Genomic DNA, 22,795 nt, shown 5'->3' on the forward strand with positions numbered 1-22,795 from the left:
TGATGCCTATTATGTAAGCAGTTTCTCCAAGGTCCTTCATTGAAAAACTCTTATTTAAATAGGCCTTTATGCTCTCCAATAGTTCTATATCATTTCCCATCAACAATATGTCATCTACATATAATATGAGAAATGCTACAGAGCTCCCACTCACTTTCTTGTAAATACATGCTTCTCCATAAGTCTGTACAAACCCAAACGCTTTGATCACCTCATCAAAGCGAATGTTCCAACTCCGAGATGCTTGCACCAGCCGATAGATGGAGCGTTGGAGCTTGCATACCTTGTTAGCATTGCTAGGATCAACAAAACCTTCCGTATGTATCATATACAATTCTTCCTTAAGAAAGGCGTTCAGGAATGCTATTTTGACGTCCATTTGCCAGATTTCATAATCATAGAATGCGGCAATTGCTAACATGATTCGAACCGACTTTACCATCGCTGCGGGTGAGAAGGTCTCATCATAGTCAATCCCTTGAACTTTTCGATAACCCTTAGCGACAAGTCGAGCCTTATAGATGGTCACATTACCATCCGCGTCAGTCTTCTTCTTGAAGATCCATTTATTCTCTATGGCTCGCCAATCATTGGGCAAGTCCACCAAAGTCCATACTTTGTTCTCATACATGGATCCTATCTCGGATTTCATGGCCTTATGCCATTTGTTGGAATCCGGTCCCACCATCGCTTCTTCGTAGTCCGAAGGTTCACTTTTGTCCAACAACATGATTTACATTACAGGGTTGTCGTACCACTCTGGTCCGGAACATACCCTTGTCGACCTTCGAGGTTCAATAGCAACTTGATCCGAAGTGTCATGATCATCATCATTAACTTCATCTCTAGCCGGTGTAGGCACCTGAGAAACATTTTCTTGAGCTGCGCTAATCTACGGTTTGAGAGGAGGTACAATTACCTCATCAAGTTCTATTTTCCTCCCACTTACTTCGTTCGAGAGAAACACTTTCTCTAGAAAGGATCCGTTCCTAGCAACAAAGATCTTGCCTTCGGATCTAAGGAAGAAGGTGTACCCAATAGTTTCCTTAGGGTATCCTATGAAGACGCATTTTCCCGCTTTGGGTTCGAGCTTCTCTGGTTGAAGTTTCTTCACATAAGCATCGCAGCCCCAAACTTTAAGAAACGGCAGCTTAGGTTTCTTGCCAAACCATAATTCATACGGTGTTGTCTCAACGGATTTAGACGGTGCCCTATTTAAAGTGAATGCGGCAGTTTCCAATGCATATCCCCAAAATGATAGCGATAAATCGGTAAGAGACATCATAGATCGCACCATATCCAATAAACTACGATCACGACGTTCAGACGCACCGTTACGTTGCAGTGTGCTAGGCGGTGTGAGTTGTGAAACAATTCCACATTTCCTTAGGTGCGTGCCAAACTCATGACTCAAATATTCTCCTCCACGATCAAATCGTAGAAACTTTATTTTGTTGTCACGTTGATTCTCCACCTCATTATGAAATTCCTTAAACTTTTCAAAGGTTTCATACTTGTGCTTCATTAAGTAGACATACTCATATCTACTCAAATCATCAGTAAGGGTAAGAACATAACGATAGCCTCCGTGAGCTTCAACGATCATTGGACCGCATACATCGGTATGTATTATTTCCAATAAGTTGGTTGCTCGCTCCATTATTTCGGAGAATGGTGTCTTGGTCATCTTGCCCATGAGGCACGACTCGCATGTGTCAAATGATTCAAAATCAAGAGACTCCAAAAGTCCATCAGTATGGAGTTTCTTCATGCGCCTTAAGACGATATGACCAAGGTGGTAGTGCCACAAGTATGTGGGACTATCATTATCAACCTTACATCTTTTAGCACTCACACTATGAATATGTGTATCATCACGATCGAGATTCATCAGGAATAAACCATTTACCAGCAGGGCATGACCATAAAACATACCACTCATATAAATAGAACAACCATTATTCTCATATTTAAATGAGTAGCCATCTTGCATCAAGCGAGATCCTGATACAATGCTCATGCTTAAAGCTGGTACTAAATAAAAATTATTAAGGTTTATAACTAATCCTGAAGGTAGATGTAGAGGTAGCATGCCGACAGCGATCACATCGACCTTGGAACCATTCCTTACGCGCATCGTCACCTCGTCCTTAGCCAGCCTACGCTTGTTCCGCAGTTCATGCTTAGAGTTGCAAATGTGAGAAACAACACCGGTATCAAATACCCACGAGCTACTACAAGCGCTCGTAAGGTACACATTGATAACAAGTATATCACATATACCTTTGACGTTGCCAGCCTTCTTGTCCGCTAAGTACTTGGGGCAATTCCGCTTCCAGTGACCGGTTCCCTTGCAGTAATAGCAATCAGTCTCAGGCCTGGGTCCTTTCTTTGACTTCTTCCCGGCAATTTCTTTGTCGTCTTTCTTGAAGCTATTCTTACCCTTGCCCTTCTTGAAACTGGTGGTCTTATTGACCATCAACACTTGATGCTCTTTCTTGATTTCTACCTCCGTAGATTTCAGCATTGAATACAACTCGAGAATAGTCTTTTCCATCCCTTGCATGTTGTAATTCATCACAAAGCCTTTATAGCTAGGTGGAAGCGACTGGAGGATTCTGTCAATGACCGCATCATCCGGAAGTTCAACTCCCAGCTGAGTCAAGCGGTTGTGCAACCTAGACATTCTGAGTATGTGCTCACTGACAGAACTATTCTACTCCATCTTACAGCTAAAGAACTTGTAGAAGACTTCATATCTCTCGACCCGGGCATGAGCTTGAAAAACAAGTTTTCGGCTCCTCGAACATCTCATATGCTCCGTGATGCTCAAAACGCCTTTGGAGGCCCGGTTCTAAACTGTAAAGCATGCCGCACTGAACGAGAGAGTAGTCATCACTCCGCGACTGCCAGGCGTTCCTAACGTCCTGGTCTGCCGCAGGAACGGGAGGATCACCTAGCGGTGCAGTAAGGACTTATGCCTTCTTGGCAGCATTGAGGATGAGCTTTAAGTTATGAGCCCAATCCGCATAGTTGCTCCCATCGTCTTTCAGCTTGGTTTTCTCTAGGAACGCTTTGAAGTTGGATGAGACATTTGCGTTGGCCATTTGATCTACAATATTTGTAAAGAAATTATTACACTAAGTTCATGATAATTAAGTTCATCTAATCTAATTACTAATAAACTCCCACTTAGATCGACATCCTCTAGTCATCCAAGTGACACATGATCCACATCGAATAGCCCGTGTCCGATCATCACGTGAGACAGACTAGTCATCAATGCTGAGCATCTCTATGCTCATTGTATCAACCATACAACACATGTTCAACATTTCGGTCTCCCGTATTCGAGGCCATGTCTGTACATGCTAGGCTCGTCGAGTCAACCTAAGTGTTCTGCGTGTGTAAACTGGCTTACACATGTTGTATCCGAACGTTAGAATCTATCACACCCGATCAACACGTGGTGCTTCGAAACAACGAACCTTCGCAACGGTGCACACTTGGGGGAATACATATCTCGAAATTTTAATGAGGGATCATCTTATCTTTGCTACCGTCGCTCTAAGAAATAAGATGTAAAACATGATAAACATCACATGCAATCATATAGTGACATGATATGGCCAATATCATCTTGCTCCTTTGATCACCATCTTCGGGCACCATGATCATCATCATCACCGGCATGACACCATGATCTCCATCATCATGATCTCCATCATTGTGTCGTCGTGAAGTTGTCACGCCAACTATTACTTCTACTACTATAGCTAACCGTTAGCGATAAAGTAAAGTAATCAACATGGTGTTGCATCTCATACAATAAATTAAGACAACTCCTATGGCTCTTGCCGGTTGTCATACTCATCGACATGCATATCGTGAATCCTATTACAAGAACATGATCAATCTCATACATCACATCCTTTTGGCTATATCACATCACATACCATACCCTGCAAAAACAAGTTAGACGTCCTTTAATTGTTGTTGCAAGTTTTACGTGGCTGGTTAGGGTTTCTAGCAAGAACGTTTCTTACCTACATGACAGCCACAACGTTGATATGCCAATGTTATTTACCCTTCATAAGGACCCTCTTCATCAAATCAGATCCTACTAAAGTGGGAGAGACAAACACCCGCTAGCCACCTTATGCACCAAGTGCATGTTAGTCGGTGAAACCAGTCTCACGTAAAAGTACGTGTAAAGTCGGTCCAGGCCTCTTCATCCCACGATACCGCCAAATCAAGATAAGAGTAGTAACGGCAATAAAATTGACAAATCAACGCCCACAACTTTTTGTTCTACTCGTGCATAGAATCTATGCATAGAACCTTGGCTCGGATGCCACTGTTGGGGATCGTAGTAATTTCAAAAAAAATCCTACGCCATACAAGGATCTATCTATGGAGAAACCAGCAACGAGTGAAATAGTAGAGCATCTTCATACCTTTGAAGACCGCTAAGCGGAAGCGTTGCTAGAACGCGGTTGATGGAGTCCTCCTCGCAGCGATTCAGATCGCGGTAGATTCCGATCTATGCACCGAACGACGGTGGCTCCGCGTTCAACACACGTACGGCCCGGTGACGTCTCCTCCTCCTTGATCTAATAAAGAGATAGGAGAAGTTGAGGGAGAGCTCCGGCAGCATGACGGCGTGGTGGCGGTGGAGCTATGTGGTTCTCCGGCAGGGCTTCGCCAAGCGCTGCGGAGGAGGAAGAATAGAGAGGTAGGGTTGCTTCGTGGTTGAGAGATGAATTATCGTGTCTCAAAAATACCAAAACCTCAAGTATATACAGGAGGAGGGAGAGGATGGGCTGCCTTGGCCCCTCCTCCAAGGAGGAGGGGTTGGGCCGAGCTAAGGGAGGAGTCCACCTCCCATAAGGTAGGTGGATCCCTTCCTTTTAAACCTCCTTTTGCCTTATCTCCTTATCCCTAGCCGCATGGTCCTTTAGGGTAGGCCTTGTCCAGCCCAATAAGGGCTGGTCCACCTCCTCTAACAGCCCATAAACTCCTTTGGTCGTCACACCCCTCCCGGGGGTCCTCCGGCACCCTCCCGGCACTTCCGGTACACTACCGATGAGCCCGAAACTTTTCCGGTGACCAAAACATGACTTTCTATATATCACTCTTTACCTTCGGAGCTCCTCGTGACGTCCGTGATCTCATCCAGGACTCCGAACAACCTTCGGTAACCACATACTATTCCCTTCACAACTCTAGCGTCATCGAACCTTAAGTGTGTAGACCCTACGAGTTCGGGAGACATGCAGACATGACCGGGACATCTCTCCGGCCAATAACCAACAGTGGGATCTGGATATCCATGTTGGTTCCCACATGTTCCACGGTGATCTCATCAGATGAACCATGATGTCGGGGATTCAATCAATCCCGTATGCAATTCCCTTTGTCTACCAGTATGATACTTGCCCGAGATTCGATCGTCAGTATCCCTATACCTTGTTCAACCTCATTACCGGGAAGTGTCTTTACTCGTTCTATAACACATCATCCCGTGGCTAAATCCTTAGTCACATTGACCTCAAAATGATGATGAATTACTGAGTGGGCCCAGAGATACCTCTCCGTCACACGGAGTGACAAATCCTAGTCTCGATTCGCACAACCCAACATACACTTTTGGAGATACCCGTAGTGCACCTTTATAATCACCCAGTTACGTTGTGACGTTCGATACACCCAAAGCACTCCTACGGTATCCGGGAGTTGCACAATCTCATGGTCTAAGGAAATGATACTTGACATTAGAAAAGATCTAGCACACAAACAACACGATCTAGAGCTATGCTTAGGATTGGGTCTTGTCCATCACATTATTCCCCAATGATGTGATCCCGTTATCAACGACATCCAATGTCCATGATCAGGAAACCATGATCATCTATTGATCAACGAGCTAGCCAACTAGAGGCTCACTAGGGACACATTGTGATATATATATTCACACATGTATTACGGTTTCCGGTTAATACAATTATAGCATGAATAATAGACAATTATCATGAACTAGGAAATATAATAATAACCTCTTTATTTTTGCCTCTAGGGCATATTTCCAACACTTCCTATATATCAATCTTCATCTCCGGACCATTCCGGAACTCCTCGTGATGTCCGGGATCTCATGCGGGACTCCGAACAAAACTTCAGTCACCAGCACCTATAACTCAACTATATAGAAACGTCACCGAACCTTAAGTGTGCAGATCCTGCGGGTTCGAGAACTATGTAGACATGACCTGAGACATTCTCCGGTCAATATCCAATAGCGGGACCTGGATGCCCATATTGGATCCTACATATTCTACGAAGATCTTATCGGTTGAACCTCTATGTCAAGCATTCAGTTAATCCCGTATATCATTCCCTTTCTCCTTTGGTATGTTACTTGCCCGAGATTCGATCGTCGGTATCCCAATACCTATTTCAATCTTGTTACCGGCAAGTCTGTTTACTCGTTCCGTAATACAAGATCCCGTGGCTAACTCTTTAGTCACATTGCTTGCAAGGCTTGTTTGTGATGTTGTATTACCGAGTGGGCCCCGAGATACCTCTCTGTCATATGGGGTGACAAATCCTAGTCTAGATCCATGCTAACTCAATGGACACCTTCAAAGATACGTGTAGAGCATATTTATAGTTACTCAGTTACGTTGCGACGTTTGATACACACAAAGTATTCCTCCGGTTCCAGTGACTTACATGATCTCATGGTCATAGGGTTGTATACTTGACATGCAGAAAACAATAGCAACAAAATTACACGATCATATGCTATGTTCATAGTTTGGGTCTTGGCCATCACATCATTCTCCTAATGATACGATCCCGTTATCAAGTGACAACACTTGTCTATGGCTATGAAACACTAACCATCTTTGATCAACGAGCTAGTCAACTAGAGGCTCACTAGGGACAATATTTTGTCTATGTATCCAACATGTATTTGTGTTTCCGCTCAATACAATTATAGCATGGATAATAAACGATTATCTTAAAAGAGGAAATATAATAATAACTATTTTATAATTGCCTCTAGGGCATATTTTCAACATACAACAGGTAATCTTTTGCATAAATACGATGTAGATAAACTTATTCAATAAAAATGACGTTTCATTATTTAATACATTATATATATATGATTTACCTAATGATTAAAAGTGTTAAACAATTAATATATAATAGTAAAAACATATAATAAAATCATGTTGCATGAGATAGCATGTTACGTGTATCTAATACGTGAAAAATAACCCAAAAACGAATTCTTGAGCCCTTTTGAAGCCAAAATAAGCATTTTTAACGAAAACACACAGTTCCAGGGTCTTATATACAAAATATTACAACGGGAATGTTATGTGCATAAAACTATAAAACTGCGGGGGCTAAAATGCAAATCACAGCATGCGCGTACAGTCCGGCCCGGCCCAGCTTGGCAGCAGCCCTTCTATGTGTCCATTTTTTTAGAGAAAGGCCCAATAGCCTCGGCCCACCATTACGGCCGAGCAGCAGGCCCGCCCGGCAGGCTCCACACTGCCCAGCGAGGGGGCGACGTTAGGGTTCCCCTAACATCTATTGGGGTGGCGGTGGCGAGCAAGCACCCGAGGCTCGTTCCCGCCAGCAGGATGCGGCACACAGGGCAGATGGCAGGGCGAGGGGCGGCCGGCCAGCAGGGCACGACGTGGCGGCCGAGGCGGATGGCCGGACGATGGGCAGCCGGCCAGCAGGGCACAGCGCGCGCGAGCATGAGTGACAGAGTGTAGGTCGGCCAGCAGGGCACAGCGCGGCGAGCGGGCACAGCGCGGCGAGCGCGAGCGACAGGAGGGTCGGCCGACCAGCTGGGCACAACGCGGCGAGCACGAGCAACGGGAGGGTCGGTCGGTACGGCTGAGGCCAACAACGGGCCTGGCAGCCGTGAGGCCGAAGTGAGCGGCCGACGACGCAGCGGGCGTGGCGTCCGGCGCTGCGGGCGCATCCATGCGAGGTGCGGCTGGTGAGGCGCGGCGGCGCAGCGGGCGCGGCCGGCGGCGACTCGGGCGACCAGCAGGGTCGGAGGCCTGGCGCGGCAGAGTGCGTCTGCATGCCGGGGTCATGGCCAGCAGGGCCACGGTAACGACGACGACACTGTAGCAGCTCCACACAAAAAAAGATCGTGCGTCAGCGGGACGTCACGACGCGTGTACATCTGGTACATCGTGGCGGTGTCGTGCTCTTGTGGAGTACGTCTCATCATCGTCTCCCAAGGGTGTAGTCAATAAGCCTCTCTTAATCCATGAACATCGACATTGGTCGATGACGTGTTCGTCAGCTAGTTCTTGGGAGAGAAATCCACACCGTAGGTAGATTAAGCCTGAAAAATAAAGTAATCGCAAAAACGGAATTGTGATAACGTGATGAACCCATTTTTGCAAAGAGAGGAATATGATCTTATACCTCCGTGGGATCGAAGAGAGCCTGCTTGGTGCACGCTTAACGCAGGCTCGATGGAGAGTTGATGGAGCATGCTGATAATGTGTTCCGCAATTCGTGTCGGCGAGTCCGGTCCAAGGTTGCGGAGCGGAGCAGCGTCGTAGACAATCACACAAGAAGTAGGGAGGAAACAATCTTTATTAATGATGGTGTCTATTACAATGATTGCATCTCCTCTGTTTATATAGGGGTATGGGGGTTAAGGGATAAGTATCCACTTAACGAAAAGAGGGGAAACGATAGGGGATGGCTTCGTGCCTCGCACTTAAGCAACCCATCGCTAGCGCCACCAATGGGCCCTCAGCCTCGGTTTTCCAATAGTGAGAACGAGCATTGGCACTAGTGGTGTTTGGTGCGGTGTCGCACCAGGATTGCCCTGAATTCGAATCCTAGCGGGGACGGATTTTAGGTAATTTCTCACCTTTCTTTAAAACTTAATCTTAACAAAAATAGTGTGTGCGGTACTTCTTTTTATCCACATCTTCTTCTTCCTTTTTCTCTCCTCCTCCAACATGCTCACCTGTGCAGCTCCCCCGCTTTGCAATAGGGCGTCGTCACAGCTCCGACCCCCCATACCGCACCACCGGCGTTGCCACCACGACCCCCCACCTTCCAGCACCATCGACATCGCAACCGCGACACCCCCCTCACACCACCCGTGCCCCAACAGATCCCCTTGCTTCCCTGTCTTTTTTCTCCGACATCCAACGATCGGGGCCCCCGATCCCTTTATCCCCGAAAGGCATCTCTCATTAGAGATGAACGCGATAGCCGGCGGCAGGCGATGCTGGAACCAACATCTGTTTTTGTTGCAACCATAGGCAGGCCAAAACGCTTGAACAAATGTGGCCCTGTGTTACAACCAGGGCTACTAGGAGAGCTGCAACTACTATAGCGGGACAGTTGTAAACGGCAGTCCCATGCTACAACCATGGACACAAAAGGCTACATCCGGTAGATAAAAAAGCTTCAACCAGACTTTGAAAAAGCTTCACCCCGCAGATGAAAAAGCCAGAGTTGCACAACGGGTGGAAATGTTTTTCTCAACCAAAATGTTGGACCGAGGGGTGTCATTTTTGCTGGAACCGGCGGCGTCATTAGCTACAACCGATGACTTAATTTGTTGTGACCCTGCACGATGAGCTACAATCGACGACGACGATGACGGCAAGGCATCTTTGCTGCAACCGTATCGATTTGTTGCTAGTACCAGTGACTTTTTTGCTACATCCATTTTTTCCATGAAAACACCCACGGATGCTTCACTCGAGATAAGATCTTGGTGATGGGTTTCTGTGAACCACGACGGTAGCGATGAGCGCGTCGGTGAGGGCGGCGACCAGCAATACAACTATATAGCTTGGAGCAGCAGGGACGTCGTGGTGCTCCAACAGGCGACAACCGGAGGCACGACGCGACGTGAGGAAGAAGAAGATAGGGTGAATTTTTTTCGGCTGGATCCAGTGGCCGAGACGGCTTGCATCAAATGGTGTGACCGGCCCAAATTTGGGTCGGTGCGCCCGCGCCTATGAGTGGCCTCTTTTTAATGTTCCAGGGTGGCATTTTGTTATTTTTAAGGACTTGGCTACCAAGCGCAGCGACGCTCGCTAGGGGCCGCGAGCGCACCTGCAAAAAAGGAAGGAAGCCTCAAGTGTCCCGCGAGGACAACTGAACAAGGAGACCACATACATTTATTTACTCGCGTTTTAAAATTTTCAAAAAGTCATAACTTTTGAACCAAGCGTCAGAACCACGATCCGTTTTCACGGTTGTGTTTCTTACGACGAGCTCTTCAAAATTAGATCACATATGGATAGGTTTCGACAAACTTTTTTTGAGCAACTTTGTGTGCTAGATGAGGCAACTTTAGTTCTATAGGCAAGCAAATCCTTCCCCCTTTAGTATGACTATCTATCACCGAAGGATACTTCTAAGTTGGTTACCACGATTAACAGTTGACTAGATTCACCTCTAAAAGCTTTACATAATTAAAACAATGATGATTAGTTGCCTATGATTGAAGCTCAGTTGCCTATAAATACTCTAAAATTGCTCAATTTTGATGCTCAAATGCCTATGAAATACTATGAAATTGCTCAGTTTTGATGCTCGGTTGCCTATTATTGATGATTAATTGTCTACGGTTGATGTTCAGTTGCCTGCCATTAATGCCTAGTTGCCTGTTATTTGTGAATAGTTACCATAATTGCATTCGAGTATCACAAAAAAGTTAGCAACTTTTAGTTTTTTTTTGCGCAACTCCAGTGCATTCAACAAGCAACTCATGTGCATACACACGATGCAATTCATCTAACATCAAAGTTGCTTGTGTTTAGTACTAAAGTTGCCTCATCTAGCATCGAAGTTGCTTTTCAAAAAATTCATCAAAACATATTCATATGGGATCTCGTTTTGAAAGGTTCGTCACGAGGAACCCAACAGTGAAAACATATCATAATTCCGACACACGGTTTGATAGTTATAGCTTTTTGAAAAAAATTCATACATGAACTAATGAACATCCAACGCATGCGGAGCCGAGCCTGCACATCTGACGCATAATTTAACCATTTCAGCTTGGAAATAGCGATCACATTTGCCATGTGGTTGCTAAAGGGCGAAGTTAGTTAACCTCCTAGTCATGATAGATAATTTTGAAGAAATTTTCGTTGATAGGCGATCATACTACGCACACTAATAAGAAATTGCTTTTCTTTAACACTAAAGTTGCTTAAATATCACCCCAAAGTTGATCAAGAAAAAGTTTGTCGGAACCTACCATATGGGATATAGTTTTGAAGACCTCGTCGTCAGAAACACAGCCATGAAAATGGATCGTCGTTCTGACGCTCGATTCAAAAGTTATAGTATTAAAAAAAAGGAATAAAGTGAAATGACATCATCACATGCATGCAGTCAACCCTTGCTGCTCACTTCCGTGCGAGGGTGGGCTCGTTCCAGTCAAATAATGCAGCTGCACTTTTTAGTATTTTAGTATTTTTATTTTTAATGGCATGGCAGATTTATTTTGGGGCTTATCCAGATAAAACATTTTATCTAGCCATTTTATAAATCTATGCATTTTTTTGTGTGCATGGCATTTTTTATCTAGAGGATGTCAGTTTTAATGTTTAGCATGGCAAAAAGAATTTCAAGGTCACTTGGCCTTTTTTTACTTTTAGGAGGTGTTTGGTTTCAGAAGTGTAACATAAAGGTAAACGTAATAGGTTTACACCGTTAATGTAAACGGTATGGGCCGAAATCAATTCTTGCTTGGTTAACTGTTGTAATGCTACAGGCGACAAAACAGAGACCCCACGTCTAGGTAGCCAACTAGCTTCAACCCCGACTCGTGAGTGGGCGCCGAGGGTTGGGGATCGAGGGCTGGAAGAGTCCCTCAACTCGCCTCGCTTTGGCTGTAAAGTAATTTGTTTATGGTGGGGGTGGACAGAATCAGGCCAAAAAAGCGTTGTGATCTGTTTACACAGGACCTGTTTACGGGCAGAGCCAAGCAAACAAGAGGTTGCGACGTAATCAAGTAGCGGGTGAAAAACTGGGAACCAAACACCTCCTTAAAGGTAACGTGGCAATTTTAAACAAAAGATATCTTAAAATTCGTTCGACTGGCCCTCCTCCCAGCCGACCGAACGCCTGCTATTCGGGTCCAAAATAAATATCAAAACTACTAAGTTGTAACAAAGAAAAACCAATGGAACTGTTGATTAGTTGCCAGGAAATCAGTGGTGTTTTACAAAATTGCACACTTTTCAGACTGTACAAACTTAGGCTCAGTATTCTCTTTTGTATGCAACATAAGTAGCATGTGCGCTTGCATTATAGATACACATAACCCCATCTGGAGAGTCGGTTACTAACTGTTCCAAAAATCAAAGCGGCAAGCAAAAATGAGTGACAGACCTTTCTAAATCAAAATCAAGATGTAAGTAGCCTGCTGCAATCAGTAGCATGATATTTTAAAGAAACTGATAAATCACTTCATAAACAGTAGAAATAGATTATATGGAAAAACAGACAGATAAAATCATCTTATAACACTAGTTCACACCATTAACCTAGATCGGGATTGTCGCAAAAATGACAATCTGGTGCTGCACTTGACGTCTTCGGTTGCAACAATCAGGTCGAAACTGAAATCAGCATGACACACAACATGAGATCACAAACAGAACTACATATACTCTGATGTGAAAGTGCCTACATTCCCAAAGGAACAAATCCGGGTCCTGTCCAACCAAGCTCAGTATACTCTGACCATCAAATGATAGTTAACGAAACTGACAGAGGTGACGTTCTACATCACCAATGCTAACAAAATGAAACCATAGACATGCTAAAAAACAGGCGCACTATATCCAGAAGCACATTGCTGCCATGGTGTCATATCGAGACGGATACATGAAAATAACACTAGTCTATCAAGTACTTCTGCTTGCTTCAATTCCTACATACTGTATTCAGATTTCAGAAGCACGTTGCTGTCATATTACAGATACATGAAAATACCAGTGTTCTGTCACGTAGTACTTCTGCAATCTTCAATTCTTACATATACTCATGGTAGCAGAAAAGTACAGGCATATGCATATCTCAAGAGAAGGCATGCCTACAAACTGAACAGCAAGTCTTACAGGAACAGTCAGCGATTCCTCAAAAGGCACGGATCAATCATGTAAACACACAGCGAAATAACCATGGATTCAGCAGTCAAAAGGGTCATCAACTGTAAGATTGAATGCTTTCTCCGAGCGCAAAGCAGTATCTGCTTCAGGTGACACCTGTAGCACTGCAGAGATACCTGTTGGAAAATGTAGACAGTAAGCAGATAGCATAGCAATGTATATGTATGGATATCAGGATATGTAAGCTCCGGTTTTGCTCAACTAATCGGCCAAGTCTTTTTTTGAAAGAAAACATCTACTATCATAAGGTATTTATTCCATATGCTTTTACCAGTCGATGCAATGTCCATTTTTCTCCCAAATACACAAAACATGATGCACAACATGGGGTCACAAGAGCAATGCATAGTTAACGAAACTGACAGAGGTGATATTCTACATGAGCAACGCAAATAAAACGCCACCTGCTACAGAACAGGTGCACTATATCCAGAAGCCTATTATTGCTTTCATATTGCAGACACATGAAAGTACCACTAATCTCTCAAGTACTTCTGCTAGCTTCAATTCTTACACATACTCATGGTAGTTGAAAAACTCAGCCGTATCTCAAGATAAGGCATGCCTACAAACTAAACAGCAAGATCTTGCAGAGAACAGTTAATGATTCCTCAAAAAGCATGGATCTAGCATCTAAACATACAGCAAATTAACCATGAATTCAGCACTGAAAAGGGTCATCGATTGTAAGATTAGATGCTTTAGGTAGCACTGCAGAGATACCTCTTGGGAACTGTAGACACTGTAATTCGTCTTTTATCTCAGTCACCTTGTCAGCTGAAGAAAAAATTCCTTCCTGCGACACAACCAGTAAGGACTGCAGCTCCTGGGCATTCATGGCAACGAACTTGAGGAATTCAAATTCATTTTGATCCCCTCGGAAATTGTGAATAACCATCTTCTTGACATGTGACCTCAAGCAACAGATAGGCCTGGTCTCCTGCCAGAAGTTGGCATGATTCTCCCCACTGGGTTCATCGGCAGTTACAGATGGATCATGCAGTGCAGACTGCAAATTGGTACCAATGTGTTTTTTTTTTTTTGAAAGATCCAGCTGCTGGCTGGCATATATTAAAACGAAGCAGGTAGAGAGCGGGAATATAGCAAGGTGGTGGCGATCCATGACGGATCAAAGGAAAAAATCAGAAGAAACAAAAAAGAATAAGATACATCCGTCCCCGAAGGGAAAGCCCACTACGTGACTACTCCCGTTTGCTCCCCGAAGGGGTGCACGAGGCAGGCCGCTCCTGCCTGCCTCCAAAGCTCCATGGTATCCTGTATGGAATTCGTTATGTTTCTGACGGCGGGAGTCTTCAGTCTGAAGGTGCAGTCGTTCCTGTCCTTCCAGATTTGTGCTAAAATAAGCACAATCATAGTCCTAATCCCTTTCTTGTGCTCTGGCCTGGCTTTGCTTATCATGTCCATTATGATATCGTGTGGTGTGTTCCTGTGTTTCCATACCGCTGGGTTAAGCGAGACACAGCCGTGTCTAGCCGACGACAGTAACCATACCTCAAGCACCTTCGTACATTGCCAGAACAAGTGATCGGCCGTTTCCAGATTTCGGAGGCAGAGTTGGCAAAAGTACCCGTTTGGCCATCCCCTCCTCTGCAGGCGGTCGTTGCACCATAGCCTGTTCCGCAATAGCAGCCAGTAAAAGATTTTTAGTCTAGCAGGTGCCCAAGAAGCCCAGATCAGCTTTCTAAAGGGTGATCTTGTGTGCCCCTGGAACTGGGCCTTGTACGATGAGCTAGCGGAGTATAGCCCTGACGCCTCGTGAATCCAAGAGATGCTGTCCCTGGAGTTTTCCTGGAGGTGAGGCCCTGAAGTTTGCAACCATCTATGCAGCCTAAGCGTCTCTGCCCAGATGTGAGCATTGTCGCCGTGGGCAAGGTCCTTTATCCATGTGTCGTTATGGAGGGCCTCTCTCACTGAACGGTTCTTCTTTCTAGAGTGTTTGTGCAGCGTTGGAAATTCCGATCTAAGGTTTCCCGCTCCCGTCCAGGAGGAGTGCCAGAAAGAGGCCGTTGCCCCGTCTCCTAGTGAAACCGCCGTAGAGGCATAGAAAAGGTTCCTATCGCCGTTATCGCATGGTAGTTGCAAGCCAATCCATGGTCTGTCTGGGCTAGTCCAAGACAGCCAAAGCCATCTCAGCCTGAGAGCCCTACAGAATCTATGTAACTCCAAAATTCCTAGGCCTCCGTTGTCGATTGGCGAGCAAACCCCAGGCCAGTTGACCTTGCATTTACCCCCGGTGACTGGGTCATCTTGTGCCCAAAGGAAGCGCCTTCTCGCCTTATCTATGTCGTCTAGGAATTTCTTCGGTACTCGGAGCACAGCGAGGGCAAAAGTAGGCAGAGCGGTGAGGACGCTGCGAACTAGGACCCGTCTGCCTGCGATGCTCATAAGCTTCCCCTTCCAGCCAACGATTCTGGCCCTGATCCTATCAAGGATGTATTGTATGTGCACTAAGCGGAGTCTAGCTATCGTCAAGGGCAGACCTAGGTACCGCACCGGGAAGCCTACTGTCTGTCCCCCGAAGTTTCCAAGGACGTCGCCGAGGTTGATGTCGTTGCAGCGTATGGCGGAGACTGTCGACTTGGCGGGGTTTACGTGCAGGCCCGTGGCATGGCCGAAGTCCCGCAGTAACTGTAACAGGGCGTCGATCTCCCCCTTGTCAGGGTTGGCGAAGATGACCGCGTCGTCCGCGTAGAGGCTAACTCTCAACGTGATATCTCTTCCTGGCAGCGGCGCTAGGATCTCTAGCTGCGTTGCTGCCTGCAGTAGCCTATGCAGTGTGTCGATGGCTATGATAAACAGTAGGGGCGATAGAGGATCCCCCTGCCTGAGCCCTCTTTTATGTCTGAACTTTGGGCCGACGGAGCCGTTGAGCATGACTGCCGATGTCGCGGAGCTGAGAAGGAGAGCTATCCAATCGCGCCAACGCGAGGGGAACCCTAGCCGCTGGAGGAGCTCTATCAGGTACTCCCAAGAGACGTTGTCAAACGTTCTGGCGATGTCGAGCTTGAACATCAGCGCGGGCCTCTTCTTTCGGTGCAGCGAGCGTACTGCGTTTTGTACGTACAGGAAACTATCTTGTGTTGACTTGGAGCTCACGAAGGCGGATTGCGCCGGGGAGATGATGCTGCTGATGACCCCCGATAGTCTGGTAGCTAGAACCTTGGCGATTATCTTAGCTACTGAGTGGATTAGGCTGATCGGTCGGAAGACCTGCACCTTCATCGCGCCTTCTTTTTTTGGGAGGAGTACAATCATGGCCGTGTTCAGGCTGCTAAAATCGCCCCTGGCCAGGTGGTAAAAACTATGAAAGACTTCCATGATGTCCTGTTTGATGGTACCCCAGCAGGCTTTGTAGAAAGCCCCTGTGAAGCCATCGGGGCCTGGAGCCTTCTCCGACGGGGATGCCTTGATCGCCTCCCAAACCTCCTCCTCCGTGAAGGGGTTGTCCATGCCTCTATCCTGTACTGACGGCATGTTGTGCCTGTCCCAATTTATGCCCGTGTGGCGATCTACCGTGGCCCCAAGATGGTTGCAGTAGTGTTGGTATATTGCATCTTCTTTGTGCTCGTGCGTTGTAGCTATCTCCGGTCCCACTTGAAGGCAGTGTATGAAGTTTTTTCTATTTCTTGCTCTTACTTTGGCGTGGAAAAATTTAGTGCTTGCGTCACCTAGCCGTAGCCAGGTGAGTCGGGATGCTTGCCGTCGGCGGGCACGTTCGAGAGCCACTAGGCCTAGTAACCGGAGCTTGAGAAGCCTTCTTAGGTTGAACTCAGCGTCCGTGAGGATGCGTTGTTCTTGTGCTACATCTACCCTTAGAACTATCTCTGTTGCCATATGGAACTGGAGCTTGGCATCACTGAAGAAACCTTTGCTCCAGATTTTTAGGTCCCTGGCGGTGCGTACCATCTTAGTGTTCAGCCTTTGGAAGGCGTTGGTGTCTTGTACTGGTCGATTCCATACTCTAGCGACCGTGTCGTGGAATCTGGGGAACGCCGGCCAGAAGTTTTCGAATCTAAAGATCGCCGCCCTAGGTACCGTGCTGGTGTCTGCTAGGATCAGGGGACAGTGATCAGAGGTGGCCGAGGCTGCCGCCTGAAGAGAGGCTGATGGGAACAGCCCTTCCCATGCTTGGTTGCAGAAGAACTTGTCTATGCTCATCTGTGTGGGATTTCGACGCTCGTTTGTCCAGGTGTATCTACGGTTGTTACATCTGATCTCTCTCAACCCTGTCGTATCTAAGGCTGATCTGAATCGGCCCATGAGTCTGCGATTTAGATTTAGGTTGTTTTTGTCCCGTGCCTCGTAAATGAGGTTAAAATCTCCGTTGATAAGCCATGGCTCTGCTGCAGGCGGAGCAGATCGAGAGAGCTCCAAGAGAAATCTATCTTTTCTAGCGTCATCCGCCGGCCCGTAGACCGTTGATAGCCAGAAGCTATCGCGTTGGCCAAGCAGGCAAACCTTAGCCGTGATTGCGAACTCTCCTATGGCGTGGGAGGTTACGGTAGCAAGGTCTTTGTTCCATAGTATGGCGGCTCCCCCGCTAGTGCCTATCGCCGGGAGCGCAATACAGCCGGAGAGGGTTTGACCTCCTAACTCGCGAACTAGTTCCGGAGACCAAGTAGCAATCTTTGTTTCCTGAAGACATAGTATGGCGGCACGGTGTGCTGCTGCCATCTCCGATACGGATGCCCGCTTTGCCGGGTTGTTTAGGTCGCAGACGTTCCAACACATGATCGGGCTTAGTGGTTCACTCATGGAGAAACAAAGGCATACTACGGTGGCAAACTCTACTTGGCCTCGGGCCCATAATGAACACTTCCAACTTAGCAAGGGATCGCTGGCACCCACCCTTAGGCCCAAAAGTGTGCCAGCGACGACGAACAGCTAACCCTCTATCCTGTGAACTAGAATTGAAACCTAACTCCAGCCGATCTGCGACCGGCCGCCACCGTAAGCTGCTAATGAAGACTACTACCATGATCACACTATGGCCTCCTCGGCGATCCCATCAGAGCCAGCCATCCGCGCCATGACCCGAAGTGCCTCGCCGTCCAGGCGGGTGAGCTTGGCTATGATCGCGATGTCGCTGTCCGTCAGAGGTTCCTCGAACCGTTGCAGTAGTGCTTTCGCCACCTCTGCCGTCATCTTCTCCCTTGGCCCTAAAAGCCCCAGCTCCTTCACGATGCGGAGGGAGGGTCTCTTCGCCATCGGTACTGTCGAGCCGGCCGCCGCTTGCCTGGCGCTGTGGCGGGTAGGTGCCGAGATGGCCCTGCTCTTTGGGGGCGCTGCCGAGCACCGCGGAGCCGAGGTGGGGCGGTCCAGCAGCGGCGGCTCAAAGAGGGAGGCCGTCGAGGCAGCGCCTCCTGGAGCAGCTATCTCCAGCTGGCAGACCCTGCTGGTCACTGCCCCCAACTGTACCTCGAGGGTCCTAGCCGCCGAGGGGGTGGCCCTGCTGAACTGGCCGAAATCCGACACCGAGGCTGAGAGCGTGGGGCTGAAGGCGTCTAACTGCAGAGCCTCTCCCGGCGTCCTGTCCAGCGCCTCCTTGTCGAACTCCAGCGGTTCCGCGAGCACAGCCTCTAACGCCGCGTGCACGTCCGCCGCTAGCCCGTCGACAGCAGTGGGGGCCAGCAGTGGCTTTTTTGCTGATCTGAAGAAGTCATCTACTGGATCCTTTCCCCTGCTGCCGCGATCGGCAGCCGAGTGCCCTTCGGCCGCGGGGGCCTCCCTGGCTGGGGGTGGCGGGAGAGGCCTGGAGCGGCCCCTCTGCATTGGCTGGCGCGGCGGCCCCGAGCCCCTCCTATCGCCGCTACGGCGTCCCGAGGTGTCCCTCTGTCGACGGCGCGACGGGGGGGACCTGCTGCGCTGGCGAGAGTTCGCGGCAGGCGCAGGCTGAGCTGCGGGGCGACCGCGGCGAAGCAGCACATCCTTCCACGAACGGTGGCCGCCGGCCCCGTTGTCCTCGCCGTCTTGGTCTCTTCCCTGGCCTCCCAGCGGCAGGCCGCGGCAGCCCAGATTGGCGACAGGCGCTCGCTTCAGACGAGGGTGTCTGTCGGGCCTCTGGCCGTCCTCCACTCCCATCGTCCAGGGAGCAGAGGATACTGCCGGGAATGGCCTGGAGTCTTCATCCGAGCCCGAGGACGGGATCCCGCTCTGGCCGGAGTGGGAAGAGCGGGGAGAGGGAGGCGCCCAGTCCTCGACTCTGTCCACGTGGATGAGCATCTCATACTCTGCAGTGGCCGGTGGTGGAGCTACCCTCCTGTCGGGCGGGGAGAAGCCCTCCATTTCTTCGACGGGGCCTGCCCCTCTCGGCAGCACCCCGAGCGTGTGCCTGGTGGGGATGTTTGCGACGTCGTTCGTCCAAACCCAGCAGGCGAAGGTCTTGGTGTGGCCGCGCTCGAGCGTCCTACTGTCGAGGCGGTCCACCCTGACCCTTTTCCCGAGGATCTCCTCCGCCCCATCGACGGACCAGAATTGCATCGGCACCCCCTCGATAACGACGCGGACGTGCAGCAGCAGGGCGTCGAATGACGCGTGGTCGTGCTCGTGCTAGGAGGCAATGGAGAAGGAGGCGCCGTCTACCCTGATAGAACCACGGCGCACGGCATTGACCTGGTGCGCCGGCTGCGTGAAGATGACGAAGAAGTGCTCTGGATGGTGCGCCGTCACCCGGAGAGAGTGCGCCGGGACCGCGAGCTGAGCCTCCAGAGCTCTCCCAACCGCCATGGGGGACGAGGCGTTAACCCCGTCGGCGGCAGAGAGCGTGACGGCGTGGTTGCGCAAGAAAAAGACCGCTTGGTCCACCTCCGGGGGGATGGCCACGGAGCGGCTGACCCTAGGCCGGCGCGCGGGATCGACGTGGAGAAGCATGGCTTCAGCCATCGGACCCGCGGCGAGAGTGGAGGGTGGAGGGGGGAACCTGACACGGGCCTGCAGGGGTTGCCCCGGAGGAGGAGGCCCCAACCTCGACCTAACAGCGGCGGTTGCTGGTGCCGTGCCGGATCTCTGAGGGCAGAGCCGGCCGACGTGCCCGGCCCGACGGCAGATAATGCAGTGTATGGGATCCCTACACTCTGCTAAACGGTGGCGTTTGCTCAGGCAACGGAAGCAGCGGCCGCGGAACTGGGATAAAAAGAGCTCGCGTTGCCTCTGAGCCTTAACTACGCCGTCGCGGGCCGACCGCTGTGCTCCAGGAGGCCTCGCAGCGACCGGCGGTCCTGCAGGAGTGCCACGAGGCCTACGGTGACTCACCTCTGTCCATGAAGCGTCCATCCCCGAAGAGGAAATCCGAGGCTCCGGAGATCGGGACGGCGCGACTATGATGGAGCGGAGCCTTGTCGCCTGACGCGCTGAAGGACCCGGCTGTCCATCCGACGCAACGACCGGCGGAGATGGCGAAATAGACAGCCGCCTCGGCGCGCGTGGTGACTGCGAGGGACCCGACCGGCCCTCCGGGCAGACCGAAGTCCCCCTCGCGGCTGCGGACGGACCGGCGGACTGTGGCCTGCGGCCCGTGGCCCCGTGGCCGGAGCCCTCCTCCCGCAGCCGGATCCGCGGCGAGGGGACGGGATCGGGATCCGGCGACGACTGCGATGGCGACGACTGCGATGGCGACGCCAGGGACGGACCGACGGGCCGAGGGGCGCGCCCGGGGCTGGCGCGCGAGGGACTGCTGGATCCGGAGGGAGACCTGCGGGCCATTAATGCCGGGGAGGTGGCCGCCGCGGCCGGGGCGGCCCGCGGCGCGGTGGAGAGGGAGGCTAGCTAGCTATGCTGGAGGGGATGTGCCAAGCAACACAGAGTGATGGGCTGTTGTTTTTCTCCGTGCTCGTGTTGGCTCTGTTGGTACCAATGTGTGAGCAGTTTGGTTACATATATATGGATCAAGCTGCTAATAATTGATGATAACACTGAAATGATCGACGGACTGAAGGAACTGGGAGCTACCTCAATGTGCAGCGATTGGCGTTGCGCGCGTAACTGGTTAGGAATAGCCATATTCGCAAAGACACCAAAATTCACAGTCAGCCCCAATATGTTGACGCTTGGAACCACAGTGCTTGCCCTCACCATTGTGTCTGACTGCAAAGCGTTTCACCAAGACATGTATGCATCATTACTCATCAAGTGTTCTACATAATCATACGAAATTTCAAGTTGAGAGAGAGAGAGAGATGGAAACTGGAGAGACGTACCGCGATGACACTGTTGCCAGTCTGCAGCTTCTGAACTCTTGTATCCAGGTAGCCCAGCACCCTCAGATTGGGAGCACGAGTGATCCTGATCTCCACACCATTAAGCAGCTGAAACAAGTGGAACCGCTCCAGGAGCGGCGTGTCCACCATGGTCACGGTGAACTCCTCCACCCTGGGCAGCCCAACGATCGTGCACCCGATCAGGCTTTGGCTGCAGAGACGGGCGTGCTTGGAGCTGTTGACGAAGAGCCCAAGGGACTTGAGAACGGGGCAGGCAGCGATCAAGCACTCCAGGTCCCGGTCGCTTATGACAATCCTTGCCATGGTGAGAATCCGCAGATGGGGAAGAAGGACCTCGACGCCGCTGGGGAACGTCCAGAAGTGCAGCGTGAGCTCCTGGAGCGAGTCGCAGCGGAGGATGTCGGCGGGAAGGGGGCGCGCGAGGTTGGGCTGGTCCATTAGCCATCTGTAGGCGAGAACGAGTTTCTCCGTGCGCTTGTCGGCGAGGAGGCGCGGCCAGTCGGGGAGCTCACGGTCCAGTGAGGCGAGCCTGCAGTCGTAGAGGAAGACGGCGTGGAAGTAGCCCAGATGGTTGGCGAGGACTCGGGGGACTACGGCGTCGTGCGCGGGCTCGGAGATGTCGGTATCAATGAGGACGAGCCGGTTGGAGCGCCAGAGGTAGCGCCAGCGGGAAGCGAGGACGGCGGTGCGGGCGGCATACCTGATGGGGAGGAGGGTGATGATGTGCCGGAGGAGGTCGTCGTGGAGGGCGCTGAAGCGGTCCACCCCGCCGTGGCCTGCGGTGGATAGGGAAGCGCCGCCGTCGGCCATGGTGGCGGTGGCGAGGCGAGGCGAGGGTTTGGTTGGGCTTTGGCCGGAAAAGGGAGGCCCTGGTCTGGCTGGAACGTTCTACCCGGAGAGACTGAAATGAAGGGGCGAAACGGGAAATCACGGTCCTACTCTGAAATTTAGAGGATTTAGTTATGGTAAATGTTTATACCCGCGGGTCGGCCGAGTCTTCCGCCGGTCGCGCGCGGGACCTGGGATTCACTTTTAATTAAATAGTCCTCGTTCATCATCCAACCTATATGCAGCAGACTTTTTCCTAACCACATAACCAGCGCCTTATCCATCCACCAACCGCTCTTCTTTCTCCTCCAGCTCTTTTCCTGACCATTGAAAAAGCTTCGAGAGCATGAAACGAAAAGCTTCAATTTATGAGAAAAAGCTTCAACCATTAAAAAAGCTTCAACTGTTGGTTTGAAAAAGCTTCATGTCCACGACCATGTCCGACCAGTTCAACCGCGAGATGCGCCCCCGCAGATCCTGACCCGCGATGCTGCAACCATTGACATAAAATGCTACAACCGTTGATGA

The 22,795-nt window shown here is 49.8% G+C and overlaps 1 protein-coding gene across 1 annotated transcript; it reads right to left on the reverse strand.

The window, feature by feature from the left end:
* Window positions 1-12,952: 12,952 nt before the first annotated feature.
* Window positions 12,953-22,346, reverse strand: LOC123412635 (F-box/LRR-repeat protein 13-like). Its single transcript, XM_045105585.1, has 4 exons — window positions 21,419-22,346; window positions 21,171-21,305; window positions 13,926-13,998; window positions 12,953-13,318 (listed from the first exon to the last, which is right to left on the reverse strand). Exons 1-4 carry the CDS (start codon window positions 22,247-22,249, stop codon window positions 13,221-13,223), a joined length of 1,137 nt encoding a protein of 378 aa, XP_044961520.1. The 5' UTR covers window positions 22,250-22,346; the 3' UTR covers window positions 12,953-13,220.
* Window positions 22,347-22,795: the final 449 nt, after the last annotated feature.

The sequence above is a fragment of the Hordeum vulgare genome, chromosome 7H (genome assembly GCF_904849725.1).
Source record: "Hordeum vulgare subsp. vulgare chromosome 7H, MorexV3_pseudomolecules_assembly, whole genome shotgun sequence".
NCBI classification, from domain to species: Eukaryota; Viridiplantae; Streptophyta; class Magnoliopsida; order Poales; family Poaceae; genus Hordeum; species Hordeum vulgare.

Bases quoted from the DNA above. Each gene is read 5' to 3' on its own strand.
- LOC123412635 (XM_045105585.1), bottom strand. From the start codon at position 22,249: ATGGCCGACGGCGGCGCTTCCCTATCCACCGCAGGCCACGGCGGGGTG. The intron at 21,306-21,418 runs GTACGTCTCTCC...AACGCTTTGCAG, and splicing joins CTGGCAACAGTGTCATCGCG to TCAGACACAATGGTGAGGGC. The intron at 13,319-13,925 runs GTATCTCTGCAG...ATTTTCCAACAG, and splicing joins GTGTCTACAGTTCCCAAGAG to GTATCTCTGCAGTGCTACAG.